Source organism: Talpa europaea (assembly GCF_964194135.1).
Source record: "Talpa europaea genome assembly, chromosome: 2".
NCBI classification, from domain to species: Eukaryota; Metazoa; Chordata; class Mammalia; order Eulipotyphla; family Talpidae; genus Talpa; species Talpa europaea.
This window is the reverse complement of record NC_140068.1, coordinates 78,612,188-78,639,664: the sequence shown is the minus strand read 5'-3', so window position 1 is coordinate 78,639,664 and position 27,477 is coordinate 78,612,188. Positions and strand designations below refer to the sequence as shown.

General features: G+C 34.9%; 1 protein-coding gene across 1 annotated transcript in view; it reads left to right on the top strand.

The window, feature by feature from the left end:
- The window catches only part of HCRTR2 (hypocretin receptor 2), a gene marked incomplete at both ends in the record, with an annotated part of 84,742 nt that extends 74,410 nt beyond the window's left edge, over positions 1-10,332 (top strand). The window contains 4 exons of the mRNA XM_084228822.1: positions 3,695-3,915; positions 6,546-6,667; positions 8,033-8,258; positions 10,278-10,332. Of these exons, the coding sequence (XP_084084948.1) occupies positions 3,695-3,915; positions 6,546-6,667; positions 8,033-8,258; positions 10,278-10,332 (624 nt within the window). The remainder of the gene's footprint in view (positions 1-3,694; positions 3,916-6,545; positions 6,668-8,032; positions 8,259-10,277) is intronic.
- Positions 10,333-27,477: the final 17,145 nt, after the last annotated feature.

The following is a 27,477-nucleotide window of genomic DNA, read 5'->3' as shown; positions in this document are numbered from 1 at the left end:
CAATCAATAAAGAAGATATAAAAAGTATGAATTTATAGATACTTAGCAACAGAAACACAATACATGAAGCAAAATCCAACACAATTTTATGAAAAAGTAGGCACTTGAACAATACTAGTTGTAAACATCAGTATTCCTCTTTCAAAAATAGATAGAAAAACTCAACAGACAAGAAATAGATGAACAAAACTATCAACCAATTAGACTTAAAAGATGTCAGAGAACATTCCATCAAAAAACAAAGTACACATTCATTCTGCGTGCATATGAACTAAGTATTCTCCATACTGGATCATATGAGAGGCTATAAAGCAAGACTTAAAAGCTTTTAAATGATTGAAATAATAAAAAAGTACATTATATTACCATAATAGGATCATTTTGGAAATTATAGAAAGAAACTTGGGAAATTCACATATGTATGGAAATTACACATTACACTTATTTTTTAATTTATGCTTACAAGAACTGGGTGTGGGCCAGAGGTTTGGGGGGTGGGAGGATTCACCAGAGAATGGGGAGCATAGCAGGCAGATCTTCTGAAATACACTGCTGACGCATGCAACTGGTGAGACAGGAGATGTCTGTTGCACCACGTGGGTTGCTCCCTGGCTGGCGGGGATTGAACTCATGCTTCAGTGGCTGCCAATAACTTGATAGCACTGTCTTTAACCCCTGCACCACCAGAGAGGCCCAAACATTACACTATTAAATAACAAATAGGTAAAAGAAGAAATTACAAGAGAAATTAGAAAATAGTTTGAGGTTAACTAAAATAAAAATACAACAGACTAAAAATTTTGGAATGCTTGGAGAGAAATTGATAGCTGAACACCTAAGTTCAAAAAGAAGAAAGATCTCAAATTGATAATATGGCACTCTGCCTTAAGAAAGTATAACAGAATATTAAAAACCAAAGTAAATAATAGAAAGACTATTAAAGATTACAGTGTAAATAATGAAGTATAAAAAAACAGAAAAAAGTCAAGAAGTGAAAGTTAGTTCTTTGAAAAGATCAGAATGAATGATAAACCTTTGTGTAAATTGTTCAGGAATAAATGGAAGTGTCCGGTAACTTAAATCTCAACTGAAAGAGGAAAACAAGTATCAACATTACAGAAATGAAGAATAAGGGAATTGATATGAACAACTGCACACCTACACACTAGAAAAAACAAGCTATTAAAACTCACTAAAGGAGAATTAGAATGTCTAAAGAGACCTATCATAGGTAAAGAGACAAAGCAGTATAGAAACCACCCAGAAAGAAAAGTTCCTTATAATATTTTGTTTAATCCTTGTTAATGTCTACTTAATCAAATATAAAATGGAATTTCCAACAATCTACTTATAGGAAAGCATTAATGATTATTCAAGATTATGCATAGATCCTAGTACTCAGTTAATATGGGTGATTTCTGTTAATATTATGCTTTCTTTAGATGACTATTAATGGGATATTTGTATGTCTCAAGATGAGTGCAGGACTAAGCTTTATTTATTTAGATAATCATCTAAAAAGGGACATTATCACTGCTTTTTTTTGAATTATCACTGATAGATTTAAGGGATCATAACCATGCTCCTCTCGGTGGCTCCTCCTTATGTGACTCTGATGGCTTCTGATGGTTGCAAAGTCATCAGATGTAGGATATTGATTATGCAAGATATTGATTCTTTCCTTCAGGGGATCACTCACTAATAGAATTACTAAAATTTAAACGACCTCTCAGTGATCATTAGGAAACAGATCAAAGTCTGCGAAATGGCAGACTTTGGGTTACTTATGCTAGAATTCTACTGGAATTTTCCATCATTCATTGGAGCTTCTCAATTATATTAGAAATGACTAAAAAGAGACTCATAGAGGAGGAAGGATTCTCAGATCCTGTGTCTCTCACCACATGGATTAGAAGATTGAACAGAACCATAAGTCCATGAAAATATCTGTCTATAGGACATGAGAGAAAAGAGTTCAAAGGGAAACGATTTATCTTTTTTTTTTTTAATTTAAAGACAGGTTTTAATTAACTTCATTTGATTCTTTCTGAGGAAAAAAATAGTTATAGTCAAAAGGAGCATCATATTAATTTGTATGGATCACAGTAAAATTCTGTTTCCAAATTACAGATTGTCTAATAGACCCTGGTCTTGTGATGTATAAAATAACAGAATCCATCCAACATCCATTCTGAGAAACCATAGGGACACATTGGTCTGTGCTGGCTTCCAGCACAGAGATAAAAGTTAACAGCTGAATAATCTTAATATGACTGAGCCGGCCTTATGGTGTGCTTGTTGGCACATTTTTCTCTTTAAAAAATTACACATGCTGAATTTTATTGTTTTGCTCACTAAACCCTATCAATCTTCATGAGCTTATAATTAAGAAAACATTATACTTGGAGGGACTCCTGCTACTATCAAATAACTTTGAAAAAAAAATGGAAAAGTACAAGTTGTGTAACTGCTACAAATTCCAGCTATTGAAATGTTGATGTAAGACCACCAGGGATTCTCTATGCTTTTGTATGCATTTTCTTTTAATTTATTTTGTGTGTTTGTGTGAATGCATTTTAAAGGACTAAACCATAAAATTAATTTTAAGCAATTTTATAACAACAATAGTGAGCAACAGAAAAATTCTATTTTTTATTCCTTTCATCAAAGGTTTTGCATTGTTCAAACCTGAGAAACAGAAAACGAAACATAAAACAATACATGGTTAAATTCTATCTTTCTATCTGGCAGCAGATGGCAGTATTGATGCATGAAAAAAAGCCATACAGATTACTTTTGCAATTACCTGTTAGGATTTCCTGCTCTTGAACCTCAGGAATTTGAATTGAAACAGAATTCCTAGTAGAGTAATACGGTTGACATCCCTTTACTTTTCTTCTTTCTCAGTCTTTATTTCTATTTTTTTAATTAAGTTTTTTTTTTTTTTTCCCCTCCCTTTGAGCAGTTTTAGGTTCACAGCAAAACTGAGCAGAAGGTAAAGAGACTTCATTTGTTACAATTGATGAGCCAGCATTGACACATGGCAATCACCCAACTCCATAGTTTACTGTATGGGCCACTCTTTAATGTTGTAAGGTCCATGGATTTGAAGAATGCATGCAGATACATTGTATAATATATGATGACGTGCAACCACCATTATGGTAGCATTCAGAGTATTTTCAGTACTCTAAAGATCCTCTGCTCTGTCAGTTCACCCACCTCTTCCCTTACTACTAGCAATCACTGATCTTGTTAATGTCTTCATAATTTTACCTTTTCCAGGATGTCATTAAATTCAGGATCACATAGTAGGCAGCCTTTTCAGATTTGCTTCTTTGAACACTCAGTACATGCATTTAAGGGTCCTCTATGATTTTTCATGCATTGATGATTTATTTCTTTTTGTCACCGAATGATATTCCATTGTCTGCATATATAACTATTTTTATTAAAAGGTGTATTTTCCATATACAACTTTCTTTAGCACTTGACAAAATGATGTTTCAACACTTTTTCCACCTAAATTCCTATTCAGCAAGAACATATTCAACTCAGGGACATTCTAGGGAAACAGATCAAACCTCCCAGACCACAGTTGTCTGGGACACTCTCCTTGCTGTGTCTTCTATTAATTCTCCAAAGTGGAACTTTCCTAAATCAAATAGCTATAAAGGTCCTCTGCTCTTTTCAGATCCCTGGAACATCATCTGTAGTTCAGAGAAAATGGAAGCCCCTCCAACCTATTACACAGCCTCGAGGGCCAGGACAGCAGACCAAGTCCAGAATTAGTGCTGTGGCTGCTGAAATAAAGCAGATCAGAGCCAGACGGAAAACAGCCCGGATGCTGATGGTTGTGCTTTTGGTGTTTGCAATTTGCTATCTGCCAATTAGCATCCTCAATGTGCTAAAGAGGTAAAGTGCATCTGTTATTTGAAAATCAAGCAACCTGCCATTTCTTGGTTCTTAATTAAGAACTGTTTTTAAGCCAGAGAAAAATCTAAACTCAGGGTAAATAGCTTGTCAGGCCAGATAACTCAGGGTATTGTTGTTACCGACAGGTAAGGCAAACAGCTTTTTGTTGTTGTTGTTTTCAGAATGCTCAGACTCCAAATGCTCTTGTTCTTGCACATTCTTTGTTGAATTGCAGACATGAAACAGATGCTCCCCTGATCTTCTTCAAACTCATTGTTGAGTCTTAGATGCAGAAAAGTTCTAATATAGGGTGGTGGGGGAGAGAGTGTCATTTATAGCTTGGAGTACTTTTTTGATCAGAACAAATGGGTTTTCCAAAACTTTATTCTCAAAGGTAGAAGGAATTGTATCAGAATTCTTTGGAAAGGATTAAAAAGAGATAAAAATATTTTGTTAGCATTCTGACTGTACATGAAAGTGCATTTGTAAGCACGCACACACACACAAATGAAATCATAGTACATACTGTTTTGAATGCTTAAACAGAAAGAAAGAAAATTCATTTCCTGAAGTCTTTGAGTCGAACTCAAGGTGAATATTTGTACAAATCAGCACAAAACATTTCGGTAAGAAAAGTATGTTGTCATGCTGCAGACACACTACTAAGTTGAAACAACTGAACAACATAAACCACCAATGCAGGGGCAGCGTTGTATGTGAACTTCACAGCCAGCCAACTTTATCAGGAGTTATCATAACTGTTGCATATAGACTGCCCCCAAGGCAATACTAATTCTGTTTATAATAGGCTTCGAACTTAAACCATGATGGCTGCCCTCACTCTTCCCTGTTTCAGAGTCCATATCATATTCCTCACAGCTGGGGACTCTAGAGAGAGATGGCTTTGGCCAGAGTCACACAGATGAAAGGTGGTATAACCAGCTGCAAAGATTTCTCATTCTCTCTGGCCCTTGTTTTTGATTGCTTAATGACTTTCTTAATGGAGAAAAAAATGGAAAATGGACTTTTGTCCAGGAATATTATTTACTATAGACACAGCCTTTAAGGAAAAGACTTTCGGCAACGGGTCCTTGAGACATACCGGTTTTCAAGAAAATGAACTACTTTGTCCTCCACACTTTTTTCACAGTTTCCCTCTTCTTTGTCTTGCCCACAGAAATCCCATACACGTTTTTTTTTTTCTGTTGTTTTGCTAGTTAGTGTTTACTTCTCTTAGAGACTTACTAAGTATAAACATGCTATATACGATACTAGATGAGTTTTCTTTTGCTATTACTTTTATGTCAATGTAAATTTAAAGAAAATAGAATTTGCTAATCTGATTTATTCCTTTGCACTAATTTGTGCACATTAGTGCTTGTGCCTTCCCTTTAGTTATTTCCAAATAGCTACGTATCCAGCATATTGCTTTTATTTTTCTGACTTAAGTACCTGTTTTTCTAAGGAAAATAAATTGCTTTCTAAGGGAAAAGTCCCAGTTGAATTTAAAGTAGTCTCAAATTTTTTGAGCATTCTGCTCTTTTCTACAGAGTAAAAAAATAATCCAGAACCTTTTTTTTTCTTTTACCACACTTTTTTTCAGAAATTTATCTTTTTTTTTTTGGGCGGGGGGCTTTACATTATATACCCATTTTTTCTTTCTATTACAAATAAATTCATAAGTTCTTTTCCTTGAAAAAATTTTCCCCTAACTTGTCAAAACCAACTTCTTTAAAGCAGTTCTCATTTATCTAGGATTCAAAGACATATTTTGTTAGAGGGTCATAACATATTAATTTTGTTTGTTCATGTTATTTTACCTCATATTCTATTTTTGTAAAACTTCAGCATTCCATAGACACTACTTCATTCCAGACATGCATTTCTATCACAGGCATAAATGACACAATCAACAATGGGCAGGGAGTGAGTTATTGTCAGCCTGTGAATTAACTAGGTAGTTGGCTATTGAATGGAATCTGATAAATGGAATATTTCAAAGTATAAAATATAGAAGAAATCTTAAAGTGACTTCTCAGGATATTGCAATGAAATATTTTTTAAGTTTAAAGTAATAAATTTAAAAATTTAAACATGAATTTTAATTGCCATATTTCTCCCTACTGAAAACTAGTTCTCTGGTTATAAAAAGTTCTAGAAGCCAAATCTCCCCCAAGGCTTAGAAGGCTGGAGTTGAAGAAATGTAATATTATGCACAAATGAAAGGAGGAAGAAATACCTACAGACTGAAATTTACTAGTGCCTTTGAGTAATACACATAATGGAATATTAACATATTACTCAATTATATTTGGGGAAAAAGTGAAAAATGGTTGATAGGTATATATTCCACTTCTTTCGTCTTACCAGCGAAAAAATATTATTGCATTTGTCGTTTACCGGAGAGAGTGGCTATCTACGACCTGATTTGGTTTTGATTTACTAATTGTGCCATGGAGGTTGCATTCAGATCCTGAAGCTATTCTAAACCTATCAGTGGCTATTGCCTGCAACAGAGGATAATCGAAGTCAGGCAGTTTCTGTCAAAGACTGTGTTCACCCTTGAATTTAATTATTTAAAAGGAACTTTCCAGGATCACACTGGATTTCCTGTTATTGTTTTCCTACAGAGTATTTGGGATGTTTACCCACACAGAAGACAGAGAGACTGTCTATGCCTGGTTCACATTTTCTCACTGGCTTGTATATGCCAACAGTGCTGCGAACCCAATTATTTATAATTTTCTCAGTGGTGAGTTTTCAACTGTTTCTTGTATATAAACCACAGTTCTAACCAAGGGCGAAGGATCAATGGCTAGAAGATTTCCAACATTTTGAATTGCACGAAGAGCTCACTCAGTTGCTGGACAATGAGAATTTTGATCTGCTCTCATTTGTGTTTTGAGTTTTTCCTCTCCGAGGGGGAATTCATCAGAGAAAATAAGTGATTATTTTACACTAAAATTTATAAAATAATCTTGAAAGAGGGGAAAGTGAAAATTCTGAGAATTGAATGACACAGAATTTGGCTTATTTTATGTTGAATTTATTTTATAAAAATGTAAAATAATTTTATGTGAAAATGAAACAATGTTGCTTTATTATTTAATTTGCCAACATTTATGGCCATATTGAGAATGAATGGGAACTTTTCCACTCTTAGGCCTATTTTTGTATTTACAATTCTCTGTAAGATTTCTTGGATTTATCTCAAGATTTCTCACTGAACACAGAAATGATTACTTAATAAAAAAGTTAAATGGCACACACATTTTCTAACTGAATTAATCTATTAATATTTATGGAATCAAAGTATTCATAAAAGTCATTTAATATTGTTTTATTTACAAACATTTTTTGCCTGATGTGGGCTTTAGAATTATGTTTTAATTAACTACATCTTTACATTGTATTCTTCTCCAACAGACTGGTTATTTCTTTTTCATTCTACTCCAAAAACATGGTAATTTTATATGGAAGTATAAGCAATTCAGTTTATTGAATACATAATAAAGTATGTGCATTTTTCAGTTTTATCTTTGTCCTTCTGGTTGGATAGGTTATTTTTAAAAACAACCAATTATATTTAATTTTTTTTTCAAGCATGGCATATACCCAAATATTTGCACCTGCTTCCTTTCACCTTTCAGAGAATCAGGTGGTGTATATGTAAACTTTGTCTTGTATTCACTTGTTTTTTTACATGTCATCCCGTGACACAGGAGTAATAGCCATAGTTTTATTATATGACATAGGTCATTTTAAAATGTTTAAGTATTTGTGGGCAACCCTCTACTGATGATCACTTTTATTATGGTTACTTAGTTAAAATAACCTCACATTCACAAATATAGGAGCTATAACACTAAAGGAATGAGACCAAAGCCAACATCACAGATGAAAAGCAGTCTCATTTTATGGAAACACCTCATTGTTTCAGAAGTCTACCTAGCATCCAGTAATGCAATTTCCTTTTCTTATTTTACCCATCTTTGCAAAATATCGCACCTCTTTGTTAGTTTGGCTCAACGTAGCAGCTCAGTTGTACCCTGTCCATGATTTTTAAAAATATATTTATGCATAATTTTTTTTCCTTTCCTTCTCCGTGGTTTGCCAGGAAAATTTCGAGAGGAATTTAAAGCTGCATTTTCTTGCTGTTGCCTTGGAGTTCACCATCGCCAGGAGGATAGGCTCACAAGGGGAAGAACGAGCACAGAGAGTCGGAAGTCTCTGACCACCCAGATCAGCAACTTTGATAATATTTCAAAACTCTCTGAGCAAGTTGTGCTCACCAGCATAAGCACACTCCCCGCAGCCAATGGAGCAGGACCACTTCAAAACTGGTAGAATATTTATTCATATGACAAGGATACTTAAGTAAAACTATTCTTTTTTAAAAAATCTCTGTATACAGAAATTTTACTATCGTAATGATCTGAAATCTAAAACATTTTGTGGATTTTTTTTAAATCAATTGCTCTTTGGAAATAAAAAAAACGTCAGCTTAAAATAATTTCTCAATTTTTGATTTAAACATGTTAGAAATTTAAACTTTAACTGAGTTTACTTCAGTTTATTTCATTTTAGTTTCATGTAATATGATTTATATCAATTAAATGTTTGAACATTCCCAATACTAATTGTTATTTTAATCAATATTCAAATTGATTGCTAAAATTACCAAAAGTTATCCAATGATTTTATCCTTTAGACTACAAAACGAAGTAGCAGTTACTAACTCTGAATTAACAATAGACAAGTTAGCTGATCTTATGGCTTAAAAAAATCACAGAAGATTGTCATTATGACATGACAGCTTAGATAATATTTATATACAAAATAGCATATTAATAGATACTTCAAAAGCTATCTCTCAAGACCATATAGAATAAATACCATTAATTTCCCATTAATGTTATCACTCATTTACACAATTTTCTCAGATTTGTAGCTTTACCTTCACTAATATTTCTCATCTCAACCTATGGCCAGTAATAATCTATAAAAAATAAAACTTTTGGAGTAACCATGAATATATAATTTCCATCTATAAAGACTTCCACGTTTAAGAATACGATAAAATCATATTATTAAATTTTTCTAGCCAATGAAAAATATGCAGTCGGCCTTGCTGGATTAATCTAAAAATGCAATTTACAAAGAAAAGGAATGATGAATATTAAATCACATCTTTGTCCCATACAAGGGAGTTTAATACCATAGATATTTGATGGTAAATATATTTGCATTTATTTCGATTTCATACTCATTTATGGTATAGCAGAAAGGGCCCGCTGTGCTACGTGCTAGGAAATGACGTAGCTGTAAACGTAAAAGTGCCTTTAAAAGAGCGCTCTCTAGTGAGAGAGCCTTGTTGGCAGCATCTGCAGGGCGGCTTGTCCTCTGTGGGACGGAATCCTGGACACGGGCATGCAGTTATACAACTGACGGCGGTGTTCATCACCAGGATATTAGCAGTAAGGTTGCACTTTTTTTATTACTATTTAATTACGGTGACGCTATCCGTTTCCGCGAATTCCACCCATGGCTGCAGCAAAGAGCCAGGTGGTTAGAATGGACGGGCTTGCTCTAAACTCACACACAAATGCGTAGGAGTATTTTTTTATAAACATAAGATCTGGGGTAAAAAAGACTGAATGTTTCATATTTGTACCTTTACAGAATTCTATTCTTATGATTCAAATACTTTGAAATCAAATTACAAGTAAAATATTCAAGAAATGGCGTTCTTACTATGGTAGCAGGTGTTCTTATTTTATTGAACTAATGATGAAAACAATATTTGAGATTTTTCACAGAAGATAATGGTTCTCTTGTTGTTTATTTTTACTTTTTCCCTACTCATCATTTCAGAAAAAGTCATACAACTAAATTATCCACAAGTTGTTTTCATATCGTAGCATTTGGGATTACTGGTACTTTTTACTACTCAAAGCAAAAATTTAAATTTATCTTGTAAGAGATTTCTTGGAATTATATTGCTATTATCAGAACAACATCGATGAGAGAGAGAGAGAGAGAGAGAGAGAGACTGCAGTTGTATGCTTGTGTCAAGGACGGTGTTGAAGTTAGAATTTCTTGGCTGGAAATCAGTGATTCTCAAATGGTGGTTTCTGAACCATCAGCATCACCTGGGAACATATTAGTCATGCAAATTTCCACCCTACATCTGGTTCCACCCACTATGAACCAGAAACTGAAGGGATAGTGTTTTAAATACCTGTGAGTTATCAAGCCGTACAGGTGATACTGAAGCACCTTAAAATTTGAGAACCACTGCGCCAAATAACACCTGGCACATGTTTATTAGCCCTTGTGAAATAAAGTATTTTAATGCACAGGTATCTGCAACAGGGGCCGTCTTCATCACTACTGTCAACCTGGTTGGAGGTTTGAAAGAAGAAGCCAATGTTGACTGTCACTAAGTGAAATAATGGTTTATGAAACAATTGCCACTGTGTTACGAGTATAGTGTGAAAGAAGACTGGTTCTTCATAAAGCTACATAACACTCGTGTGCTTTTTGGCTACCTGGATGGCTTGAGTATCTAAATGAAACTTTCAAATCTCCAGCTATATTTATACTTATCGAAATCGAAGTTGTGTGGAGTCAGACAGTTTTAAGAATGATCATTACCTGGAAGAAAAACAAAAACATACAAGTACAATAACTGTGGAATGGAATAACAGAGCATGTACATTGTTTTCATCCAGTTAATGTAGGAAACCTTCTAAGGACTCTGGATTTTGTATGGTTACATAAACAGAACAGATGGTAAACAAGCAGATGTTCTCAGCCCTGCAATCTAATGGAACAAAGGGTCAACTACTTACCTCATTATGTGCTAATAACACAAATGAGAAGAATCCTTATGGAAAGAATGTGTTGCAACTTTTATGCTATACAGTATGTATGTATGGTTTTTTTTTTTGCTATATTTCAAGACAATGTAAATGCTATCGAACTTTTGTTACCAATAAGGATGAGATGCTTTTATCTAATACAGAGTCCATTTGAACTTCCTTATTTCTCAATTTTTACAAACCCATGAAAACTTTGATATTTGAATTCATTCATTCTTGGCAAAATGTGATTCCCAGTTTCTGAGAAAAATTGACTTCTAAATTTTTCCTAGTCTTGGAGTGTTTCTTGGATATTAAATAACTATTACAAATCATTGATAAGTTATTGCAAATATATTAGGCAAAATGATAGTGAATTTCACTCCCAGTGCTCATTGTTTAATGAAGATAACAGATAAATATACTAATAAAATATAGTATGAATAGACATAAACCTGAAATGTTAGAATGACAAAACCCAAAAATGCTTACGCAAATTATGAGGGGGTTCTCATTAATTTAATGTGGTAGGATGTTTTACACTTGATTTATATCAGGTGTGAAATCTGCATTTCAAAAAATTGAGAGACATTTTCAATTCCAGTTAATTTTCAACTTCTTTACTTCCTAAAAGTTAGAAGTAAAAAAAAGGGAATTCCATTAAGTAATATGTGATTAGTTTTCAAATGGCATGAAGCAAAATAATAGATTTTTTTAGAGACAATACATATACAGAGACAATGTTGTTAAAGTCTATCAAATCTCCAGTTACGTACGAGAGTAAATGACAAGAAAAGGCATGGAAAACACTCTTGTCTCCCCAAATTTAATGGAGATTATTTTCTAGAGAACTACTGTTACTAAAGAGGAGGCAAAAGACCCTCCCACTTGCCACGTATTTGCATTATCTCAATTTTTCTTTGTAAGCGTTGAAGTTGGAATGTCTTTTAAGTTTTTCATGAAATGTTTCTATAATTATTGTACCCCATGTGTGTAACCTCCTGTCAATTGTTTAATGATTATCTTAAACATTTAAAGTTCTTTACATCTGATTTACAATGCTTTCATGAAGTTTATCAAATCTAATGTGATTGCAGCTACTGTGATGGATGCTTGTTATATAATTTTTAAGTAAAAACCATACTGAGAATTCTATAATCGCATTCACACTGCCCTATCTATTGTATGAAAAATTTTGTTGTTGATTAGATACGTTGGTTATTCACTCATAACTAGTGTCAACTCTTTGCAGTTAAGAATTGAATTAAACCCTCTGGTGCAGTACTCAATGACCAAAATATTTTTCTCAATAAGTTTATATAACCAGGGATAATTATGATATAAAAGGTTTTTAATGTTGTTTTAAAGAGCAAGTACTATAATATAGTTAAGATTAATGCATAAATATTTCATAAAATATGTACAATCACATAGTATTAAATTTTGGAGATTTTATCTGAGTCAAGACACTTAATCTTGGTTTGACTTAGAATGATAACCTTGTGATTTTTAATTTATTAGTATACTAGGAAGTATAGCATTTATATAATTTTAACATGAAGTAATTTTGTTCTTCGTCATTATATATAAAACTTAAAAGCTATTTTAAATTCAGTGATAAATTTTATTTTTTAGGTTCTACAAATGTTTACTCAATAATAAATTTTAAATGTATGTTTTCTACATTTCATTTACCTAAATGATTCTGATAAATTACAGAATCAACTATCAAGAACTTTAAGAATCAATTTTTATGCAGCACTGTTTATTCTAACATATCAAAAGTAGAGTAAAAGTTTCTGGACAAGGTAAATATTTGACTCTTATGGAAATGTGATTTGCATAAGGGGTAGTTTCAGAAGACAAAGTGAAATTCTCAGAGTGCAATCCCAGGAAAGATTAGCTGTTTCTGTGGTGAGGTGTTTTGCGTTGATTAATTGATTAGCACAAGCTGGCTACTTGGCCACTTCTCAGTCAGACCTGAAGGCAGGTCACCCATCTTCCCTTCTATCCGTGGCTGTGAATGGGAAGTAGGCAACAGAGGAAAAGTTTCTTGAAGCGTGTTTTTGGTGTTGTCCTCCTTACAGTGCTCAGTGTTTTCTCTCTCTACCTGTATTCCTTATTCGTAGTTCTACTCTCATGACAAGCAGAAGCCAGCTCACCCCACCACCCTCCTGCTCCCACAGAGTTCCACTCACTTTCCTTCAGTCAAATCCCAGCAAATAGGGTGACTCATTGCCTCAGATTCATGTTATCTTCTGAGGAGAATGAATGGCAGGTGGCAAATCTGAGAGTAAATGAAGCAGAGCCCAAGGAAAAAGAAAAATAATTTACATTTTTACATCCCCAAAATAATTTTGTTTCTTGCAGAATATCTGTGTTTATGGTTATCTTCTGATCATCTCTGTCAGTTCCCTTCCCAATCCCTAGCTAAGCTTATTGCCTCAACTTGGAAAGGATCCCAAAATTGAGAATCTTAGGTCAAGGCCAGGCCAGGTCACTAGGAGAGGCACTGCTTATGCCACCTTTGTAAACAAATAATCTATTACTTTTCATAGGCCGCAGCCATATTTAATAGCAGAAAGATAACTCCATTTTTTAAAAAAAGCTATTATGTAATCAATTTCTAATTAATTTCACAATGTTTGAATTTAATTCCCAAAGAGAAAATGGTGCAAACAATGTTTTTGGGACTGAGAAATACTTAACATTTCACAGCAACTTGAAGCTTAATTTGTTGCAGATGTGATAACTAGAACATCTCCAGAAAGAAGTAATATTCTCTTTTACAGGGGTGTAGACATAAAAGTTCTCATTATGTGGTTCAGAGATATAAAGTGGAGAAGTTTCTTGTAAAGATGCATCTAAATCATGCAGGCTATCAATTATGAAGTGAGAAAAATCATCATTCCAGAGTATTAACAACAAACATATCTATCAATTAAACAGCTTGAGGATATTCCACAATTTATTTTGTACCTCAGACATTTAGATTTCCTTTCATTTAGTTTACTCTTTTTAAAAGCTATCTTTTAGTTTGGTAGCTATTTTTCTTCATTATTTTTTCAAATATCCAGGTTTAATATTTCTACTATTTTAGACATCCTTTTGCCTAAGGTCATGCTTTTGCTTTTATATATATATATATATATATATATATATATATATGAGCATTCACAAGGTTGCAGCAATGTGGTACAAATGAAAAGAAGGCTGTAAAATGCCTATCTCCCTCCAAAATTTCATGCCAATAGTCATTAGGAATCTAAGGTTCTTGATTCCAGGGAGTTTCTCTATATTTTTTAGTGCTATATCCCTATTCCTAATATAGTACCTGTCACATAGAAGTCACTTAATAAATGTCTTAAATTAATGAATTAATAATCCATAGAAATACCCCAACTCACCCTTTTGTTCTGTTTTCTTCCAGTTCTTTCCATGCTCCTTTTGGAACTCCCTTCCCACTGTGAACAAAACACCCTATATCCTCAGAGTCTACACAATGCATAACTTTTTTTAACCAAAGTAAACCATCTGTTGAGAATGCCAATTCTCATTATCTGAATACCTTCAAACTGAGAGAGAGCAGTAGCTTCTCATCAATTGCAGGCCAGATGACTACTCTTATCCTCAGTAAAACCCACCCTTCAGCCCCATGGGTGATTATGGTCACTGACCTCCCCCTCAGTCTTTTGGTCTTAGCACCCCTTACTCATATACACTTACATGTGACTTAAGGTCATAAGCGTAAGTCCTGGGTCCATGTGAATAATGCACCAAAAATCTGTTTCATTCTTCTTGGTCTTGTGGAAAAAACTCATTTCTGATGTTCTTCATCAAACCACTCTCATAGATTATACCTTATTTTGTTTATTTCCTTAAATCCTGTGACAACTCATCTGCTACTGAAATGCCAAGTCTGGTCTGACTTGTCCATCTTTCATCTCACATTTATGTTCCCACAGCGACCTCCCTGCCTCCTTAACCCCAAAAGAGCAACAGGAATCTTTACCCTTTCACTCATCTTTACCCTTTATCTCATCTTATCAGGACCATCCTGGACTTATCTCTGTTCCCATCTGCATCTGGTACAACACAATTAGTAGTAGATATTACGTTCTTCAAAACATCTATTTTTGTCCTCATGAAGATCATGACCATTTTCATACAATGGAGAGTGTGCTGTCCTGTAGCACTGAAAATAAATAATTATAACAGCACCTAGAAGTCTGATTGAGTTAGATTTCCAGGCCAGCAGAGCCATTCCCTTCTATTTGGGACACAATCCAGAGACCCCTCCAGGTGGAAAGTGTGCTGTGGCATTAGTTATATTTCTTGCTTATTTCTATTATCATGAGCCCATTATTTTTTTCTCCTGCATCAGCAGCAGGTCTGGAAATAATTTCAATATTTACAAATTCTCTTTTAGACCATATAAATTTGCTTATTTGATTTTGCAAATCTTCTACAACTCTTCTTATTGCCCAGTCTTATCTTTTAATTGTATGTGTTTGGGGCAGGAGTAGGTCATCTCATTTTTATCTTGACTAGCTATTAATATCCTTATTTACTCATCTTTTTTAAATAGCACATTACTTCAAATGAATCTGCATTTAGGATTCTTTTACTTCATAAATCCTGTTCTTTCTGTTGAGAAATGTTGTAATAGAACTTATCAAACTCGTATCATGAAAACCAGCAGACCTCCATTCATTTGATTATAAAACTAATCACATTGAAGTTTTCCTATTCTAAGAGAAAGAATTTCCATCTGCTCTCTCTAATGTTTTGGCATTTAAGAATTGATTTAATTAAAATATTTTTATTAGAAAACTATAGCTTTCCCTTTACAAAGTACCTGACCTCCCTTGTGTCTGCAACTAATTCTCAAGGTATACTTTCCTCATGTGAAAATTTAGTCTAGCCCTTTAGGATATATTATTGTAAGAAGGCATCTATAAATTGTTTTTTTTTTTTTGTTGTTGTTGCTGTTGTTGTTCTTGTTTTACCAATAGAATCTGAATATTAAATTTCCAATATTTGATCCCATGTTTGCTGTATACCTGATGCTGAAAGTGACCATCTCCTCCTTATCTTATTTTTTTTTAAAGATTTATTTATACAAGCACCAGGTACAGTCAGAAGTGCAGGAGGGCGAGATAATTCACCAGAGTCAGAGCAGAGAGCAGAGCAGGCAGACTGAGGAGGTACACTGCTGAAGGGAGCAGCTGGTGGCAGAAGAGGTCTGCGCGCCATTTGGGACCCTCACCCGACAGCCGGGCATCGAACCGGTGATGCAGAGGCTGCGGGCAGCCTCGCAACCCAGCAACCAACTGCTGCACCACTGGGGAGGCCCCCTCCTTACCTTTTTGACCCTTAACTGTGTTTGTCTGATGACTTACATTGCAGATAACTGGAATGGGATGAAACCATGGTATTCAGCAGATTGCAAAGAATACATTTCCCTCATTCTATTTGTAGTTTAAATTAGGTATATTAGGACTCCCTGGTGGAACAGGTGGTTGAGACACAACCTATGAAGTTGTCTGCAGCCACTGCAGCACAAGTTCGATCCACAGCCACGGAGCTACCCACATGGCACAGCAGACCTCTCCTGACTCGCCCACTGCTCCCCTCAGCAGTGTATTTCAGTTGATCAGCCTGTTTTGTTTCCCACTCTGTCTCTGGTGAGTCCTCTCACACCCCACATCTCTGGCCTGTGCCCCAGTTCTTGTATGCAAAAATAAATAAATCTTTAAAAATAAATAAATAAATAAATTAGGTTCATTGTCAGCAGGTTATGCTCATAGTTAACGGCTTTATAGATATTATTGTGGAAAATTCTTTCATGCTTAACACTCATCAGCAACTTACATGCAAGTTAAAACCTAACCTGAGTGCAATTTTTTTATGAAAACCAAATTATGTCCTTATCTCTTTTTTTCAAGAGTGCAAGTAAGCCCTATTATTGATGCTTTTACTAGGTAGGAGTTGAATATTTTCTCGAGTCAGAATATGCAAAATTGTTCCCTAGCAAGTTTTTCCAGTGGGATGACATGTTAAAGATTCTCCCCACTTCTGTGATTATTTCAAATATTTGATTTAATACGTGTGCATACAGACAACATCATATAGAATAATGGTCAATATTTTATTTATATAAAGATTCATGCATATAAGAACTGGGGTACAGGTCAGAGCTGTGGGGGGTGCGGATTCGCCAGAGACAGTGGAGAACAGAACAGGTGGATAGACATACACTGCTGAGGGGAGCAGCGGGCAAGACAGAAGAGGTCTGCTGCACCATATGGGAGGCTCCCTGGCTGGGGATCAAAGTCGTGCTGTGGTGGCTGCGGATAGCTTCATAGGGGCCTTAACCCCTTGAGCGACCAGGGAGACCCCCCCAGTCAATATTTTATATAAATGACAATATTGCTGCTAGGAATAGTCACTGAAGCAACTTGCTAACAATTATCCTCAGCAAAAAGCTTTAAATATTGTCATTAAGTATCAGCATTTTGTATAGTTGTGCCCCAATAAAACCATCACTCAATAATTGCATTTATCTTGGTGTTCCTGATCTAATGTGTTAACTAGTATAGATCATGGTCACCCAAGAGTAAGGCACCTCTCAACCGGGTTTTCTTGGAAGGTATATTAAGGTGGTGGTATTTAAAACTGGGCTTTCTGTGAGTGATTTGCCAGGACAATATAAAGTGGTTGCAGTGTCGATTGCTTTTCTCAGCTAAAATTATTGTGGCAAGGCTTTCATGTCAAAACAACCAACTCAACTCTGCTTCAGAAGCATCAGAGATTCTTATTAAAAATATGGATTCTCTGACGCCACTCCAGTGCATTGTTTTAATTGATGTGGAGTGAATCTCAGGGATTCTAACTCAGCTGGTATGGACAGCATTTGCCCTCTGATTTTTTCACTTAGAATTCTAGGGATTCAAACCACTCTTCTTTTTTTAGCCAACTCCACCATCTCCTTCTCTCTCTCTCTCTCTCTCTCGGTAATTTTTTATTTTTTTATTTTTAAAGATTATTTATACAAGCACTGGAGTGTAAACCCAAGGTGCAAGTGTTGAAAGGATTCACCAGAGAGAGTGGGGAGCAGAACAGGCAGATCTATTGAACTACAATGCTGAGGTGAGCAGTGGGCAAGACAGGGGAGGTCTGCTGTGCCATATGGGTTGAATTCTGTGATGTAATAGCTGGCAATAGCTTGATAGCACCATCGCTTTAACCCCTGCACCACCAGGGAGGTTCAACTCTACCACATCTTGAAGAAATATTTGTAGTTACCCAAGAATGTGCAGTATTTCATTTAAGCCATTGTCATTGCTTGGGTTCTTATTTTCTTTGTTGTTTGTTTGTTTTGTTTTGTTTTTTTTAAAGATTTATTAATTTATGCATACAAGAGCTGGGATACAGGCCAGAGATTCGGGGGATGAGAGGATTCACTAGAGACAGACTGGGGACCAGAACAGGCAGATGTACTGAAATACACTGCTGAGGGGAGCAGCGGGTGAGGCGGGAGAGCTCTGCTGTGCCATGTGGGTTGCTCTCTGGCCAGGTAGGAAGAGGCTGTGGATTGCTTCATAGTGCAGTGCTTAACCCCTTGTGCCACCAGGGAGGCTCCTTGGGTTCTTATTTTCAAAAAATGACAACTTCATCCCAGTTTCATGTGAGTCAAATTAGAGGACTCTTTTCATTTCTGGAAACATAGTTGCATTCCAGGTTCTAGTCTGGATTCACAGGTATTCTCCCATTTACAAATTGTCAACTAATAGTCTTTGATAACAAAACTGATATAAACCAAAGCAAAACTTTCTATCACAGCCCATTGGTGGCACTGTGGACTTACCTATGCAAATAGACTTCCAAATGGCCACTCAGATGCTAACTGGAGGTAATTACAATTTATGGAACTCACTACTATCATTTACATATAACAGCTATGGCAGAAAACACCACCTTTGGAAACATTTCTGTGGGAGATGCAGTCTTTTTTTTTTTTTTTTTTTTCTGTTCAGATTATTTTCAATTCCACCCTATTTTATCCCCAGGTGGAGCTGTATCCTCTTATTCCATTGTGTCCATGAGCGTGTCTGTATGCAGAGACACTTTATAATATAGACCTTATATCTCTGATATCTTGCTGTACTTTGATGATGGCAGCCTTCACTTAGAAGAATGCCAAGGAAGAATCCTAAGATATGTTAGTATGTTTGCCTAAGAGCTAAGGATGTCTTTCAAGATATCCGACAATTCCTAACAGGGTTACATAAGGACAAATTTCTGCCTGAACTTAATCCCAGGAATATTTGCTTTTATCTTAAGTACATTGCAAATTTTAAAAATTATGCTCATTTTTTCAAATTGCTGAAAAGATTAGTGCAAATCTGTAACCTTCTTACCCCCATGGTTGTAAAAAACACTGCATGTCATGGCCATTGTTGGATGGACTAATCCCCCCAAAACCACTTTGTTTCCTTTTCTTCCTACTCTATTGGGTAGGAATATTGGCCACCATTCCATAGTAATTTTTTTTCAATTGTATCTTGTGCATAAATTATTTTCAGAACAAATAAATACAAAGAAAGTCTGCTCAACAGCACAGAAGACAAAAGTATTTAGAAAAATTTAAAAAGATGAGTAGTAAGCCAACCTGAAAGTTAGCCACAACTACATTTAAATTTTTATCATTTTAGTAAATTTATTTTTAAAAAATACTAATTGGTATCACAGAGAGGACTTGAATCTAAAACACATGTATAAACTACAAGGTCAGATTAGTATCCCAGTATCCCTGACCAGCTTCTGTGGAAGAAATTGTGCTGGCTCCCAGTTCCACAGACAATTAAGTTTTCTCTGCCATGTCACAGCTGAAGTGTAAACATCCCTATTTTATATATCTCAGGACCCCTCCACACCCCAGGAGGAATTTGGTCAATCTTTACACCATGAGGAGTCTCTTTAATTTTTTTTTTTAATCTCCCTGGAAGGATTTTTGAGATGCTTATACCAGTTAAATCCTTCACAATTGATGAATATAAATCCTGATAATTTGTTGTGACTTTTTAATACTAATAAGGTAAACATTTTTCTTAGGAAATATAAATATTGTCTTCTCAAAAATTATTAATTCAGTAATCTGCTTGATACCCTTTCAGACTCCTGCAGTATCAATTTTCTTTTCAATAAAATCTAGATTTGAGTTTTTTGCTTTAGGCTTTTCTTCCCTATTAGCATGTATGTTATTTGAAGCAGGAACTAGCCTGTATTCATAAAATATGTGTGTCAATCCCAGGGCCTACCACAGTGTCTCATAAGAAACCAGCAATCAGTAAAACTGTTGACTAATCTGAAGGACACCAGTTCATTGTTCTTTATTTCACTTAATTTTGAAACGTTAGAAACAATGACACATTGTTTATGAAGAAAAGGAAATTGAGTGTTTACTACTTACCTAAACGCTGTGCTAAGAAGGTTATACAGACTAAAAGGATTAAACCCCTACACACATTAAGGTAACCATTTTTGTAAGAATATAAACAAAACAAATTTTTTTTTTTTTTGTGGGACCCTCGCCGGCGGCTGGGGAACAAACCAGCGCTGCAGAGCCTGCAGGCAGCCTTGCAGCCCAGCGCTCAACCGCTGCGCCACCAGGGGAGGCCCTAAAAATCAGTTTTTAGGTACTAGATACTGGACCAATGAAATTCTTAACTCTGCCTATGGAATGGTAGTTTTAGAAGGAAAACTCTTCCTGGAGTTTGAAGGCAGGGGTGAGAAAGCAGAAGGGACAGATGCATAGTAGGATATGTGTGTGGAACAGCATAGTCCTTTTAAGGAATTGCATGTAATTCAGAGAAAAAGTGAGGGCTTGTGGCAGAAAGTGACATTAATAGGTTCATAGTGGATAAATCTTTTTTAAAAAATTGTAATAGTCCAGGAAATTTCAAACTTAATAGAAGACAAGTTAGGAATTCTATATGGAAGAATGACGTGATTAGCTTTGGGTTCAGAAGAGTATTAATAGCTCTGTAGCTGGTGAATTTAAGAGCTCCAAAGTATAAGTTTAGTGCTCAGACAAGGTTTTATGGAACTATTTATCCTCAAATGATTGGATCTAAACCAAGGCAGTGGCAATAGAGCAGGAAAATAAACATTGGATTTAATATCTAGATAAAGATTTGGGAAATAAGTGAGGTCACATTAATGCTCAAATCTATTTACAGTGGATCCAAGCCATCATCCACTTTAATAAAGGTAATGTTGTTCTAGTAGTTGAAGTGCTTTACATATACTTGTGAACATGCCCTTCCCTTGTTAACACATATTTTTCTGACTGTGTGCATTTATGGAGGAGGCACAGTTTATGTAGACATTTCTGTGAGTTGTCCTCTTTATCTTTTAAACCCAATCAGTGTTCCCTCCCCCAGCTTCTACTTCTGGCCTATGCTGCCTCAGGCACCCAAATTACAGCCAATTTTCTGCTTTTAGGGCCAAGAATCTGACACCACCTGGACCACCACAGCCTACACTGCCAGCTGCTCCCCTACTTATGATGGGCTTTATTACAAGCATGGGCATTGAGAATTCTGTCACTTTCTCTCTACCGGTGTGTGTTTGAATATCTGCTATAAATAGGAGAGAATAGACTGTGTTTTCTCCTCTTATATAATGAACATCCAAGGGTGTTTCACATCAAAACTTGTCCCAGGTCCAAGTCTTACAGATTTTTTTAGTGATATAGCTTGCAATTGGATAGCTATTTCTCAAGGGACCACCCTGCTGACCATTGAAAATCACCATTCAATTTTAGTGCCTAAGCCCTATAGTCTCTCAAACCTTCTCTTATTCTGTGTCTAGGAAGCAATAGAACTCTGAAGCCTGTGATTCCCAAATCTGATATGCTTCAAACAAAAGCAAGATTTTTGGGGATGTATAAAGAGTCAGAATATTATGCAGGATGATATTTTTAAAAAAAAATTAAAATAATAAGATCTAAAAACAGGAAAATGAAAATGAGAAAAATGACATGACAGGAATAAAACAGAAAAAAAATCATTTGAAAAATTATAGTCATGTTTTTGTGGTAAAAACCCAATAAATCGTGTATAGAAGGAAAATACCTCAATCTGATAAAGCATCATATATGACAAAAGCATAACTTGATCAAAGTTAATGATGAGAGTTGAAAGCTTGTCATCTAAGATTCGGAATAAGATAAGGGTGTGCACTCTCACCACTTCTATTCAACATAGTGCTGAAAAGCATAGAGCAATCAGGCAAGATAACAAAGTAAATGGCATCCAAATTGAAAGAAATGACAATTTTAAATTGTCATTATTTGCAGATAACATAAAGAAAATCATAAAGAGTCAACAAAAACCTCTGAAACTAATGAACAAATTCATTATGCAGGATGTGAAATCAGTTGTATTTCAATGCACTAAAAACAAAACAGCTGAAAAAAATAAGGAAAACCATCCTGTTTATACCAACATCAAAAACTATAAAATACTGGAAATTTAACCAAGAGCATGAAACTTTAAAACTATAAGACTTTAATAAAATCAATTGAGGAAGACACAAATAGAATGATATCCTGTGTTCATTCATCAGAAGTATTAACATTGTTAAAATATATAGACACTATCCAAGTGATCTGTGGATCAAATGTAATGACTTTGAAAGTTCCATTGACATTTTTCACAGAAAAAGAAAATCCTAAAATCTGTATGGAACCTCAATAGACCACAAATAGTAAATGGTATACTGTAAAAGAAAAAAGTTGGAGGTTCCACACTTGCTGATTTCAAGTTATATTCAAAGCTGTAGTGATTTAAACAGTATATGCTGGCATTAAAACAGACACATAGATCTCACATTAGATCACAGAAAAGAAAGAAAGGAAATAAACCTAGGTATATGCAATCAACAAATATTTGACAAGGAAGACAAGAATACTCAATGGGGAAGGGTTTGTCTCTTCAAAAACTGGTGTTGCGAAAACTGGATAACTACATGTAAAAAATATCTTACACCACTCATAAAAACTTGAAATGAATTAAAGACTTACTTATGAGATCTGATGATATAAAACTCCTAAGAGAAACAGGGAATGAGCTCCTTGGTGTGATTTTTGTATATGACATCAAAAGCACAAGCAGCAACAAAAGTGTAGTTACATTCAAAGTGAAAATCTTCTGCACAGAAAAAAAATTTAAAAAAATAAAAATAAAAAGGCAACCTATGGAATGGGATAAAATACTTTCAAAGTATATATTGTATAAAGTTAAGATTCAAACTATATAAAACTCAATACCAAAAAAACTTAATGTTAAAAATTGGCAGAGGAACTGAACATCTTTCAAAAGAAGACATCCAGATGCCCAACAGGTAAATTAAAGATGTACAATATCACTAATTATTAGGGAGATGCAAATCAAAACCACTATGGGATATCACCTCACAACTATTAGAATGGCTATCACCAAGAAGATAAGAGATTATAAGTATTGGTGAGGATATGGAGAAAAGGAAATTTTGTGTACAGTTGGTGGATTGTAAATTAGTGTGGACACTATAGAAAACAGTATGGAGGTTCATTAAAATATTAAAAATAGAACTACCAATGATCCAGCAATCCCACTTCTGAGTCTATATTCAAAGAGCAAATGAAAACAGAGTATCAAGCAATATATGTACCCCCATATTTATTGTGGCATTATTCATGCCAAAAAAAAAAGATATGCAAACTGAAATGTCCACCAGAAATAAAGAAAATGTAAATATATAATTGGGGATATATATATGTATATGATGTATATTATTCAGTCATGAGGGAAAAAAAAGTAATCCTGCCATTTGTTAGATGAATGGATCTTGGGCCTCCCCGGTGGCGCAGCGGTTGAGCGCTGGGTTGCGTAACTGCGCGCGGCCTCTGCGGCGCCGGTTCGATCCCCGGCTGCTCCCCGGCCACCGGAGGAGGGTCCCACATGGCGTGCAGACCTCTCCTGCCGCCCGCTGCTCCCCTCAGCAGTGTACTTCGGTCCTTCTGCCTGCTCTGCTCCCCGCTCTGGCTCTGGTGAATTCTCTCACCCTCCCGCACTTCTGACTGTACCCAGTGCATGTATAAACAAAACAAACAAACAAAACCAGCAAAAACAAATAAATAAAGCATGCCTCTATAAAAAGAAAAAAAAAAAAAGAAAAAAAAAAAAGATGAATGGATCTTGAGACCACTGTGTGAAGTAAAATAAGTCAAGCAGAAAAGACACATATTTTTATAATATCACTTACATGTTAACCCCCCAAAAAAGTTAAAATTACAGAATGAATCAGATGATGGTTACCAGTGTTTGGGGATGAGACAGTTGGGGAAATGCTGGTCAAAGTGTGCGAGTTTGCAAATAAATGAACAAATTCCAGAGATCTCAATTATAGCATAGTGACTGGAGTCAGTAATATTATATTACATACTTCAAAGTTGCTGAGATACTGAGCCTTTAAAGTTATCACCACATAAAAGGAGAGAAAATTATGTCAGGTGATAGAAATATTGGTTAATTCTGCAGTAGTAATTGTATTACAATATGTAAATGTATCAAGTCAACACATTATATACCTTAAACTTATACAATGTCATATTCCAATTATATCTCAATAAAAAGAATATACTAGCAGAATACAAAGTATAAAATTTAAAAAATGACAAAATGGAAATGAGCAGACATTACCATATTTCTTATAGAAAGTAACATTGAGCAAAAATTTAAAGCCATATATATATACATTTAATACATTAATGTTTATATACTTTGTATCCCATAAATTTGGAATATAAATGATCTTCTTAGGATATTGGGACATTTGAAATGTTAATGTGTTTGCCACTCAAAACCTTAATAAAATCAGGAAGGTAGAGATATAAGTCAACTTAATAATTTAATATTTGCTATGAATGGAAGTGATATTTTAGTAGTTGTGAACATAAACAGTCTGGAAAGCCTACTTTTCTGGTAGAAACCTTGTAAAGTTACTTATCCTCTCTCTACTTCAGTTTAATCATCATCATATAATAATAATTGCCACTTTAGCAGAATAATAAGGTTCTTTTGAGGTTCAGATGACTCACTACAACTAAAACACCCAGAATTATTGTATCATGTAGTACCTGCTAAATAGATATTAGCCTCAAAGTTAAGATATATGCTCTTAAATAATACCTGATTTAGAATAAAATTAAAACTAAAATTCCACTCTTTAATTAGAAAATAATTAAAAAGAGAACTCTACAAAAGCAATGGATAGAAAATAGTAACATAAATAGCCCCAAATTTTGAAGGTTTATGTTATACCATCTTATTTTCATGAAAGACCTACATAAATACCTACATTTTACTAATTGAAAAAAAATCTGAAGCGGTCTTTAGCTTTTATGGCAAAAGGCAAAAAGTGAAAATAAGAGTCACTGTTTGTTTCAAAGCAGCCCTAATAAATGCTGTGCCCACCCTGAGCAGTGGCACCACCAAACTCCTTCCCCAGAACTACTTGATACAGGCTGTGTGTTTATCATATCATTCTGGGCTTTACTGTATGTTAGCATAATTTTAATTTTTATGCATAACATGGTATGATGTGGCGGGTTAATTCTGGGGCCTGGGCATGCTCAAAATTATTCCCATATAAATCAGTGGTAGTTGTTTCTTTATGCCATTTCAGCCTATGAAAGTTTTCAAAGAACATTCTACTTTTGGATAGGGGGAGGTCCCATCATGCTATTTTTCCTTTAAAAAAATGGAAATTAATGAAATAATTTTTGTATATTAGAAATTACTTGTTGGAAGACTTACATTTAAAAAATATAACAGAAATTTGTGTTAGGGGCAAACCAAATTTTCTGCTGGTAGGAGAGTTTTGAAAAACTTGCTTTTAGAACAGGGAAAAAACTTGCAATCTTTGAGAATGAGGAATGTTTCAACTAGATGACAGTGTTGTTTGGCAGTGTCAGATGCTCTGGATGGTGATATAAATTAATAATAATAATAATATAGTTATAATAAAACCAGCAAGCACAGTAATGCAGTTTTCTTCGGTATGTTTCAAGCAGAGATCAATCAGTTTGGGTATTGACATAGTGTAATTTATATCATAAATTGAAGCATCTGAGTGTACCAAAAAGTATGAAGGAATTCCACACCATAGAGTTTAAGATGGGAAGTAAGGAGAGCAATGGGAGAATAAGGAAATCATGGAGATTAAGTTGAAGGATAAAAATATAATAAAAAGAGTAAAATGTTTTGAAAAAGAAGAGATTGATATGCTAGAGGTGCAGCAGATTATAATCTCCCAAATATGGCTGTATCAATACATATCCAATCCCACAACTGTTTTTACACTGCTACCTTGACATTTTCCATGAGGAAGTAAAGATTTATTTCACCCTTCCTTTAAAATTATACAGAACTTTGTAATTACCTGGGCTAATCAATAGCTGCAGTGAAAGTGATGCCATATTATTTCAGAAGCTCATTTAACAAGGCAATAAGGCCTTCTGTTTGATTTTCTCTTGGGACTCACACTGTGGAACATGTAAGAAGCTCAGCTGTCTTATAATCACTGTGCTGGATAGAATACATAGAGAAGCTACCCTGGGATAGAAACTATGTCCCAAGAATACCAGCTGTTCAAGGTTTCTCAAATCAGGCACCTAACAAGTGATAAAACGTCTTTCAAGGTCAATTCTCTGAAAGAACTGTCTATTTGCAAACTCAAGAGAGTCCTAAACCAGATGGTGGACCGACAGTCTCAAATACCAGACCCACAGAAACAGGGAGTGATAGTAAATAATTATTGTTGCTTTAAGACACTAAGTTTTAGGGTGACCTAAAAGATGAATTAGAAGCATGAAGACAAACATGAGGTCAGAGAATTTGAGAAGGGGAGAAATGAAAGGGAAAAAATAATAATCAGCAAGAAAATGCAATATAATGGCCCTCCAAAGGAAAGTTTGTTCTGAGCCTCTGAATGAAGGATCAGATTACATGGAAATCTTTGGGTTTAAATGCCATTGACCCTGGGCTATATTTGTATTAATTCCACTATTAGAAAAGTATGAGTTGGAAATAAACTTTCATCAACAGAGGAGTTGAATGTATTTAAAAATCTATAATAATAGGAAAAGGTCAAAAGCTATTGGGAAGGTTTTGAATAATGATTTCATTAAGTAGACAAAACCATTATCAGGGAAGAATTAAAGGACAGTAAAGCTGTGCTGAGGGGCATCAGCATGGGTGTTTTGGTGGAGAGTGAGAGGAACATGCACAAATGGAAGAACAAAAATGCAACTCCAAAAATGAAAATAAAAATTAAGAAAAAGACATGGTAATCTGCTTAAACTGATATAGCATGCTAACAGCTCCAGTAAAAGCAGCAGACATGTCAAATATAAATGAGAAAGAGCAAGTAGAAATGACATCACAACAGAGAAGAAAGAACTAATGACAGGTGGGGTGCTTCTAATTTAGAGACATGGGAAAACTAAAAAGGTGAAAAAGCATACAGGAAACAGCCAGAGTTATAGATGTGACTCAAAAAGTAATTTGAGTTTTATTTGCAGTCAGGAAGAGTGCTTTAGGTGTAAAATGAATATAATCTAATATTGCCAATATCTCTCTCCTGACCT